Here is an 11,559-nt window from a genome sequence, read left to right as displayed (position 1 = left end):
AATTAATATCTAATTTCCTCACACGACGAACAATCAGAATTAAAATTAACAACCACATATCACAGCCAGAACAATGTGAAATAGGACTACCACAAGGAAGCATCTTATCCCCTATACTTTTTATACTTTACACAAGAGACATGCCTAACTCATGGAATGGAACCCCGCTTCAGTATGCAGATGATTGTTCAGTTATCTGCTCAAGACCAAATGAAATACTACTATATGAAACAATGGAAAGCAACTGCATGAAGCTCACACACTGGCTAGAACAATGGCGCATGAAAACAAACTGTTTTAAGACAGATACTATTTGGTTCAACTGCAACCCAAAACAGCTTCAAGTCAGCGGAGAAAACATTAGCATTACCAATTCTACTAAAGTTTTAGGTTTAACTCTAGACTCTAATTTAACATTCAACACACAAAGAGAAGAATCAAAAGCGATATTGGCCAAAAAATGGAGACTACTTCTTCCGTTCATCAATGCAGGATTAAAGCCATACTATTCTAAAAGGATACTAGAATCAACCATAATGCCGAAAGTGTTTTACAATAGTTTTATATGGGATCAAAAAGCTGACATCTCTCTCCATAGTTGTTTAAAAGACATACTAGGAGCAAAGACTAATCCCTCAACGGAAGCACTCCACCATATCACAAACATACCTACAGCTGAGTCTTTAAGCTCTAGAGACATATACACATACTGTAGAATGGCAATAGGACAAAGATATTTTGCAAAAACTTTGTTATCTACAAAAAGCAAACTTCAGAAAAAAATACATTCCCACATTGTAAGTTTAAATGGTAGAAACACAACTATAGCAGACATGTCAGCAAGTCATTTTAGAAGATCCACTATTCAAAAGCAACTAATTAATGATCGACAACGCCGATGGAAAACTCATCTCATAACAGGACAATGTTCCACTGGTTTATTAAAGGACCTAGAATCAGATCATCTGGAGAAAAACCCTATTCCACTTATATTACCAAGGAGACAAATATCAATTTTAACTGGGCTCTTCACAGGCCACACAACCTTACAATATCACTTATACAAACTCAGTTTAACATATATACCAACATGCACATGCCTGGATGAGGACAAAACAGTAGACCATTACCTATACAGATGCAGCAATTACACCAACCTAAGAAAGAAAATATTCCCTAACACTCACAACTATCAACACCTGCTAGAATTTGTATATGAAAGAGGCCGATTCAATTGAAAGCATAATTAACCCACTGCAGATAAACCATAGAAGTAAACATCAATGATACTTACCCAGACAGATGGTACAGACCATATTATAGTCATTCAATTATTAATAACAATCAATCTTGCCACAATCAATACTCATAGAGGATCTATTCTTCAGACCTGAACCCTTGTATATAGTACATATCAATCAATTTATCTTTGTATAAGTTATCCTGCATTACTTATTTGAAGTCATCCTCTCATGTAAATTTTCTTTTAACTTTCACACAAATAATCTCAAACTAAATATGAATTGTTCACTACTATCTTGCATTCAGGATTCTTCTACAGTTTCCGTTTTATTGGATAATATGCCTGCAAATAGAGGCTTTTTGTTATTTTGTTATCAGCAAAATAAAAGATTACTAACTAACTAACAATGTTTAACGATACTACTGAACAAGTAAAACCTTTTGCTTCTACTAGACATTTCCCTTTTATCTGTCAAAAGTGAGGCAAGTACTGATTGGACTATAGTGACAGCAAAAATACTTCAATTGATTATGTAATATTTTTATTCACAGCGTGCTTCACTGGCGCAAAAATAAACAACAGCCTTTAAAATGTTTCTACGGAATTCATTGAGCTCTTTATTTATAGAAGTTTGAGTTACGCACCCTTATCCTTAAATATTCACACGAGAGGGCAACTCCCAAAATATTCAGTCTGTTCGGTCATTCAGTGCGTTCGGCTTTTCGTATCTACCGCTGCGCTAGTTGGGTGTTCTATCAACATACCTGCCAACTCTCACGCATTGGGGTGAGACTCACGCAATCACCCCAAAAGAAAAAATGAAAATGCGTGAGAAATGTGTGAGATTTTTGCCCCAATTTCCACAACTTTATATATACTATCATTGATACATCAACTGCCCCAAAACCAAATCTCACGCATTGCCCCACTCTTGGGTTGGCAGGTCTGTCTATCAAATTCTATTCCACTTATAAGGTCGATACAATACAACTCTACCAGCCATATATCTTCGCACAAATTCAAACATGGAGTCAGTCAGGAAAAGTTATCAGTAACTTCCTCATACTTCTTGTTCAAAGAAAACAGAACATTGGAGTTTAGCATTACAACTAGATGTCCCCCTAGATGTATTTGTGGTACTAGCCACCCTCTGTTGGCCATACAAAAACTGGGCTTCACTTGAATAATTTTGTTTCATTATCGGCTTGGTGCAAAACCCTAAACACCTAAGCAATCTACCGCTGTTGTCAGCTTTTATAGTTTTGAACACTGGAATTTTGAACACCGGCTGCCTTCTACCTAAACGAACTATACCATGTAACACGAGTGGTGAGTAGTGCCCTACTTTTACCAATTCCTTGTTTTCTTGTCCATTTACATACCTAAACAAGTTTATATTCGATCAGAATGATACATATCTTGGTAATGATAAAGTCATTACTAGATCTCCAACTGACACATTGGGTCAAAGGCTAGGATTTCCATCATCATGGTGTATTAGATGCAAACAAGTTCAAGTGCAAGTCTGATCGTCTCACAGCCAGCCATCTTGCGAGGAAGTTTATTTTGTAAGAGTAACACAACCGAAGGAATGCAGCCCTCTCCATCTTTTCAAATTGTCTTAATGGAAAACTATCTTATCATAAGCCGGCATATAAAGGTGTTGTTGGATGTGCGACCATCCGCAGCAGTTGGTAGGAGTGAACTAGCAGCTTGTCCTGATGTTCATTATTACGCCGGCCAAGTACTTCCTATAGTACAACTAGCTATTATAATACTCCTGTGAGAATGCCAAAGCTTATAACGGATTTATTCACACTCGTACCATATTCAATAATTGTGTAATTGAGTCATTTATATCAGTCTTAAAACAGTTTTGAAATCAACTAGAGCTAAAACTTACTTGCAGGCGGTTGTCAGGTCTAAATAATCATTGAGCTCTACACGTGAATCACTTTTATCTGGCCAATAGTTTGTCCAATCCTACACTAGTTCTTGTTTAACTAACTGCAGGACTAGCAATGCTTTCCCAGCGTAATTGGAATCATGGAAAAACCGTATTGCATTCAACTACAGTATGACATATGGAAACTTCCAGTAGTTTTCCCGCTTCGTTATGATTACTGCCCAAGTTGTGCTTTATAGAGGATATACAGTAAGGCTTGCTTAGGCAATAGAATGTTTTGCCCAATATACCACAATTGAGACTTCACAAACTGGCTTTGTGACTAAAAAGGTTGATGCATTGATACTACAGCCATTACCGTATGTATGGTAAAATTTGCACCTTCTTGAAATTAAACTAAATATATGTATATGAATGACATTGCTTATAGTCAAGCAAGATTGCAAGTTAATCTCATTATATTCGTTCCAAAATATCAGTTTGATGTATGATTAAAATGTTAATCATACATCTAGGAAACTGTTTATAGATCTGCGTTTTAGAGCAAGTCATCTTCTTATAGTCTCTCACCATTTGGTGGAAAATTGGGTAGATGTTGAATATAATATAGGATTATAGTTCAGAAGCTATCAAAGTCTTCACAACCCTCTCAGGAAAGATGAAGAATAACAGTGAACTTAGAGGAAAGAAGCAGCATTTGGGGGTTGTGTGTACTTACATATTCATTTGATGTTGTTACAACAAGTACATCAGTATATAACACAACAAGTATATCAGTATATAAAACAACAAGTATATCAGTATATAACACAACAAGTATATCAGTATATAACACAACAAGTATATTACTATATAGCACAAGTACATCAGTATATAACACTACAAGTATGTCAGTATATAACACAACAAGTATATCAGTACATAATACAACTAGTATATCAGTATATAACACAACAAGTATATCAGTATATAACACAACAAGTACATCAGTATATAACACAAGTATATCAGTATATAACACAACAAGTATATCAATATATAACACAACAAGTATATCAATATATAACACAACAAGTACATCAGTATATAACACAAGTATATCAGTATATAACACAACAAGTATATCAGTATATAACACAACAAGTACATCAGTATATAACACAAGTATATCAGTATATAACACAACAAGTATATCAATATATAACACAACAAGTATATCAATATATAACACAACAAGTACATCAGTATATAACACAAGTATATCAGTATATAACACAACAAGTACATCAGTATATAACACAAGTATATCAGTATATAACACAACAAGTATATCAATATATAACACAACAAGTATATCAGTATATAACACTACAAGTATATCAGCATATAGCGCATGAACATGTAGAAGAACATTTATTTCGACTTCAGTTTTCAAACACAAGCTGTTCGAGAAGGCACCCCAACAAGTGGGGGAAGGCGGGGCAGGGTGAGCCGCGTTTTACATTTTCTGATGTAGACTGCTTGTCCGAGGTCCAAATTTGTTAAAAATTGTTCAGGAACTCACCCAATATGTTGTTCTCATAGTAATACAGGTTTTGGCTTTGAAACCCGCACAATTTTTTTTTCAGTGTAATTTTAGCCTAAAAATTCAGACGGCTCACCCTGCCCCGACTGCGGGGCAGGGTGAGCCAACCCGTGGGGCAGGGTGAGCCAACCCGTGGGGCAGGGTGAGCCGGCTGGCTCATCCTGCCCCATTTCTATGTCAATAAATATCAATCCTGTTACAATGTAAAACAAAACTAACTCGATCAATTTAAACAGTTCAAACATACCAATTTGTAATTGTGCACCATTTAATTGTCAACCGTAACTGAAACAACAATGACAAAGTAAACAATCATGCTAGCTAAACATTGTTTGTCTATCTTAAATTGAACATTCCCAGGTTCACTCTGAAGGTGGTTCTACTACAAACACGTGCGGTTCCACCAGTTGTAATGGGTTCTCCGAGCTGCATTACTACATCGGACAACTTCACGTCTTGCTGGTCTTGGACTTCTGGATATGTAAACGAAGGGAACAAGTCATTTGTTTTTCGCATGAAATTAACGGTTGCCGTTCGCGGATCTACCATCTTCATGACTCTCCCAGCGTAGAAAACCTCCGTGCCTTGCTCCGTACGGTATTGAACGAGCACATGACAATTGACATCAATGTTCTCTTCATTCTGTGCGGGGTCATCTAGGTCACTCGCTTCCTCTTCTGATTCTAAAAGCTCCTCTGCAAGTTCCTCATCGTCGCTCGACTCGTCAACAACTGCAACGATAGGTTTAGTTTTTTTGGAAACTTTCTTTTTCATCACTGTGACCCTTGAAGTTGTTTTCCGCTTACTTGCTCTTAGTAGCACCTCTTCCCTCAGCCTTTTTTTTCTCTGGAGTGTCAGTGAGAATGGCTGAACGAGCTTTTTTCCTTTGCTGCGTTCCTGGTTTTCGCGGTCCGGCTTTAGGAAATGGTAACAACTGTTCAGGTGTGACAGAGCTAGTAGGTGCTTGGCTTTTCTCGGCAGGTGTGCTAGAGGTTTTAGATGGCTGGTTCTGCTCAGTGGGTCTGCTAGAGCTTGTAGACGGATGGTTCTGCTCAGCGGGTCTGCTAGAGCTTGTATATGGATGGTTCTGCTCAGCGGGTCTGCTAGAGCTTGTGGATGGATGGTTCTGCTCAGCAGGTCTGCTAGAGCTTGTGGATGGCGGGTTTTCACTGACAGACGTCTCGTCATGACTAAGCATTTCAGTTTCTAACACACCCTCTAGCGGCCGGTCAGTTGTGGCTGATGGTAGGAACTCCTGGTCTTGAAACACATCCGAATCAATTGGCCAAATCGACAGCCTCCAAGGAAACATGTGAACTATGATTGTCCAAAATTAATAGGACAGGTTTCTCAGGTGTGCATCGAGTTGAGTTCTTAACGAAGGGTAGATATTCGTTGACAAACAAATCACTGTTCATGTACCCCGACGGCACAGCACATCCTATTAATCCAGGCGGAGTTCCATTCATGAAGCACATCTTCATATTCTTTCTTGGAAAAATAAAAAATGGTGCGATGTAGGTGCCTGCAGCGTTTATGGTGCAGCACATTGTGCTCAGTTCTCTCCGCTCCTGTGATGACGTGGCACCAACTTGCTTTTTTCCGCGACTGCTCACAACCCTTCCCAGATTTTGCACTGTTGTTATCCCAGTCTCATCTAGATTAAAGATGTTTTCTGCGCCGAAATGATGCCTAAACAAGAATCACATTCAAAAATTCAAAAATATTCAATATATTCAATATTCAATTCAAGAATCACAAGAATTACAAGAATCACATTCAAAAATTCAAAAATATTCAATATATTCAATATTCAATTCAATATTCAATTCAATATTCAATATATTCATATATTCAATATATTCAATATTCAAAAATATCGAGCCGAACAATTGGCCTGAAAAAGTTATCAAGTTCGAACTATGGATTAGGCCTACATATTTTTACCAAGAATTTTTCTCGTTGAAAATCAAACTCACTTGTCTATAGCAGTTTGGAGGTTTTTGAAAAAGCTTTCCACTGCTACACGATTGAATCCTGATTGACGGGCCAATGAGGTTGCCTCTGGTGTCCTCACAGACAATTTGTTCCACTTCATGAAGGCTCCCAGCCAGTCTTTACCTACAATAAAATCTCCATGTATTAACTATGCCTTACTCCTCATACGAGTACACTAGGGATTGTTTTGATAGGTTGATAGTAAGATCTCGGTAAAACACATTAACCATAACAGCATATCAAACACCTTGGCCTCTATTTTCAGGTCTAAAAGTGCTGACCTGCTAAACCGTCCTTTTCCCAGTTGCTGGGCACTGCCACTTTATTAGCAGCGGCATAGCGGCTAGCCAGCTCCCTGACTTTGTCTGTGCTGAGACCGTAGAACCAGTCATCCAGCTGGCAAATATGAGCAGCTAAAGCACTCTCTTGTTCTGACGTCTGCTAAACCGTCCTTTTCCCAGTTGCTGGGCACTGCCACTTTATTAGCAGCGGCATAGCGGCTAGCCAGCTCCCTGACTTTGTCTGTGCTGAGACCGTAGAACCAGTCATCCAGCTGGCAAATATGAGCAGCTAAAGCACTCTCTTGTTCTGACGTGAACACCAACTTCATCTCTGACAACTTTGTCTTGCCATCTTTCCCTTTATTTGTTATAAAACGGCTCAGAGCCATTCGATCGACTCCTGCTGCTTTGGCGGCGGCTCTGACAGAGATGCCTGTTTTTACAGCATCTCCTGCTCTTTGAAGAGCTTCTTGGCATAGTATATCAGTCCTTCTTTTGTAGAAACGAACCATTTTACAAGAAAATATATTTATTTAACTATTTTTTTACTGACGGGGCAGGATGAGCCACGGCCAACAGAAAGTGGCTCACCCTGCCCCAATGGCCCACATGTGCTTGGATGATGTAATTCATGCTCAAAAAATTAATTTAGCAAGCTGAGATTTGGACTATCTCTTTAGGAGATAGTCAGAAAATTTAGTGATAGTTTGCACCAACCTGGTCATTATTCTTTGAGTAACAAGTTACAATCAAATTTATTTCTCAATTTTAACTTTTGGCTGTCAAAAACAGTTTTTAATCAATTTTTGCTTACCTCTTGCTTTCTTCTTTCTTTTCTTTTTCTGAAAATGGCTGACAATGGTCACTTGACCTTAGACAAGAGTACACAACTCGGAAAACAAATACTTTTTGGAATAATTGGGTTGGCTCGCCCTGCCCCGTGGCTCACCCTGCCCCTCCTTCCCCTGATGTGTTCAAGATCGTAATGACTTTACAAATAGTGCAAATAATTTAAATCAAGTTACATTATTTTATGCCGTAAACAACGTATTAAAAATGCAAGCATGGTAACATATAACATACACTGAATAACCCTCTTAATGGAGTAGGCTAGGCTAGTGAATGTATGGTGATTTACACAGATTGTGACATAAATAAATATAATATATATGTATTATAATTGTATATTAATATATATATATCAAATATATATATAATTTAATTTTAATCTAGTGCAGATATAGCTTACCTACTTGCTTGTTTAGATGCATGATTAGGGAGTAATACACTATGCAAAGTACAAAATACAGTGAGACTGAGTGAGTGTTTCATAAGCCACAATGAACACGTCTGTATATAACTGTGTTGAACTTTGAACTGTTGAACTGTATATAACTTGTGTTGAAGATACTGAAAGAACAGCAGTCAGCAACTAAGCTAGGTCATCGGGCCAAGCTCCCAAAACATTGTTGAGCATATGAAGCAGAAAAATCTCAAATTTTTTTGGAAATTAAATTTATTTGAAAACTGGGAAATCAGACAGGAACTGAACTGTACATCACCATGTGGCAGAATAGGGCAGTTTCCAAATGTTGAACGATGTAATAAAATATGTGGGGCAGTCATGCTGAAGTGCAGTAGTGTTGTAGTGCAGTAGTGCAAGATTGCTGGAGTGCATAAGTGCAGTGGAGTAGTAGTGCACTATTGCAATAGTGTAGTATTTATGTAATGCAGTAGTGTTGCATTGCAATAGTGCAGTGTTGATGTAGTGCAATAGTGCAATAGTGCAGTAGTGCAGGGGAGTAGTAGTGCAGTAGTACTATAGTGAAATAGTGCAGTATTGCTTTAGTAGTGCAGTATTGCAGTAAGTACTAGTATTTAGTGTAACTACTCGAACTACAAATATACACCCGTTATTTAGAAGTTAAAATACAAAGACCAGAGCCATATCTTTCAAAAGACTGATAAACGTGATGCTCTGTTAAACATAGTGTGTAGTGTAATCTTGCACACAGTTGCTGATAGATGAGTGAATCGTAAAAACCATTTCAAGAATGTAAGGCAGCCACTATGACAAGCCGATTCCTCTATACCAGAGGTATTTTGCTCATGACAAGGCTGTCTAGGTCAGGATACTAGTACACTGCACCTGTATATATTCTCATCTCTTGCAAGGCAAGAGCATCTGGTTAATTTTAAATCAGTCTCACCGTGTGAAATACATATAGTAGCCATTGGCACTGCTAGTTGACACGACTTCATAGAGTAGTTATTGGCTTTGTTGGTTGACACGACTTCATAGAGTAGTTATTAGCACTGCTGGTCAACATGACTTCATAGAGTAGTTATTGGCACTGCTGGTTGACAAAACTTCATAGAATAGTTATTAGCACTGCTGGTTAACATGACTTCATAGAGTAGTTATTAGCAGTACTGGTTGATATGACTTCATAGAGTAGTTATTAGCACTGCTGGTTGACATGACTTCATAGAGTAGTTATTGGCACAGCAGGTTGACAGGACTTCATAGAGTACTTATTGGCAGTGCTGGTTAACACGACTTCATAGAGTAGTTATTGGCACTGCTGGTTGATATGACTTCATAACGTAGTCATTGGCACTGCTGGTCGGCAAAACTTCATAGAGTAGTTATTGGCACCGCTGGTTGATATGACTATATAGAGTAGTTATTGGCAGGCTGGTTGACATGACTTCTTAAAATAGTTATTGGCACTGCTGGCTGACATGACTTCATAGAGTAGTTATTGGCATTGTTGGTTGACACGACCTCATAGAGTAGTTATTGGCACTGCTGGTTGACATGACTTCTTAGAGTAGTTATCGGCAGTGCTGGTTAACACGACTTCATAGAGTAGTTATTGGCACTGCTGGTTGATATGACTTCATAACGTAGTCATTGGCACTGCTGGTCGGCAAAACTTCATAGAGTAGTTATTGGCACCGCTGGTTGATATGACTATATAGAGTAGTTATTGGCAGGCTGGTTGACATGACTTCTTAAAATAGTTATTGGTACTGCTGGTTGACATGACTTCTTAGAGTAGTTATTGGCAGTGCTGGTCAAAATGACTTCATAGAGTAGTTATTAGCACTGCTGGTTGACACGACTTCATAGAGTAGTTATTGGCACTGCTGGTTGATATGACTTCATAAAGTAGTTAATGGCAATGCTGGTTGACATGACTTCATAGATTAGTTATTGGTACTGCTGGTTGACATGACTTCTTAGAGTAGTTATTGGCAGTGCTGGTCAACATGACTTCATAGAGTAGTTATTAGCACTGTTGGTCAACACGACTTCATATAGTAGTTATTAGCACTGCTGGTTGACACGACTTCATAGAGTAGTTATTGGCACTGCTGGTTGACACGACTTCATAGAGTAGTTATTAGCACTGCTGGTTGACATGACTTCAAAGAGTAGTTATTGGCACTGCTGGTTGACAAGACTTCATAGAGTAGTTATTAGCACTGCTGGTTGACATGACTTCATAGAGTAGTTATTGGCACTGCTGGTTGACAAGACTTCATAGAGTAGTTATTAGCACTGCTGGTTGACATGACTTCATAGAGTAGTTATTGGCACTGCTGGTTGACAAGACTTCATAGAGTAGTTATTAGCACTGCTGGTTGACATGACTTCATAGAGTAGTTATTAGCACTGCTGGTTAACTTCATATATTTTTTCACAATAACATAAAGTTTTGGTATCACTCTTTCCTATCACAGAAAAGAGTCTGTCATCTTCAAGGCTCCCTTTGTAAAGAGACTGCCTGTCAGTAAATCATAGTATCACCTGCTTGTACGGTTCATCCTCTCTGTTCATTGAATCCCATAGATTCCAAAAGTCAGTTTAAAGGATTTGGATAAAAATACCACATTTTATCACAAGAATGAACGCACAGTTATTAACACATCTGTATTATAAAATACAAAGCAGTGTCCACCACGTTCCTTTTTTCACATGGAACGTTCACTAAACGTTCTAAGCCTGTTTCATCAAGTTTTGTTTCGCAGTTCATGTCCACGCAGTAGTGCCCTGGAACCTGACTCAACCTTTATTGGGTCACGGGACAATATAGCTTTTTCACCCTCGCTGACACCTCTCCAGGTCTCTCTGAATTAAGGAAGACGTTAATCATAATAGCTACAAGGTGTTTAGGCATATACATGTGATAGTAAATTGAATCATCATTATATGAGTGAGAATATATAAACATAGATGGATAGGTATAGATGGTATTAACTTTATTTACACCTGTCAATGTTGTTTGGAGCAAATTACACCATAAAACAAAAAATTCAAACAGAAATGGTAAAGTGCATGTAAATCATGTGTACTGGAAGAAAAAGCTCTTTTTGCATAACTTTGTTCTATAAGGTAAATAGCTGTGCTACCAGGCGTTGCCCGGGTAATAAAAAAGTCTGGTCAAAAAATTCATTTGTATATAACATATAACAACATTTGCCATTTTAAATTTCAAGCTACATATAATGAAAAGAGTTGAAATAAATTAAGAGAGAA

General features: G+C 38.0%; 1 protein-coding gene across 1 annotated transcript; it reads right to left on the bottom strand.

Annotated features, from left to right (window-relative positions):
- Positions 1–5,536: 5,536 nt before the first annotated feature.
- Positions 5,537–5,932, bottom strand: LOC137389677 (uncharacterized). Its single transcript, XM_068075752.1, has one exon. It carries the CDS (start codon positions 5,930–5,932, stop codon positions 5,537–5,539), a length of 396 nt encoding a protein of 131 aa, XP_067931853.1.
- Between the last annotated feature and the right edge of the window lie 5,627 nt (positions 5,933–11,559).

This window comes from Watersipora subatra, chromosome 3 (genome assembly GCF_963576615.1).
Source record: "Watersipora subatra chromosome 3, tzWatSuba1.1, whole genome shotgun sequence".
Lineage (NCBI taxonomy): Eukaryota > Metazoa > Bryozoa > Gymnolaemata > Cheilostomatida > Watersiporidae > Watersipora > Watersipora subatra.
Note: the sequence above shows the minus strand (reverse complement) of the source record. Positions and strands in the feature narration are given on the sequence as shown.

What these genes read in the sequence shown, in the direction of transcription:
- LOC137389677 (XM_068075752.1), bottom strand. Translation starts at nt 5,932, where the DNA reads ATGCTTAGTCATGACGAGACGTCTGTCAGTGAAAACCCGCCATCCACA.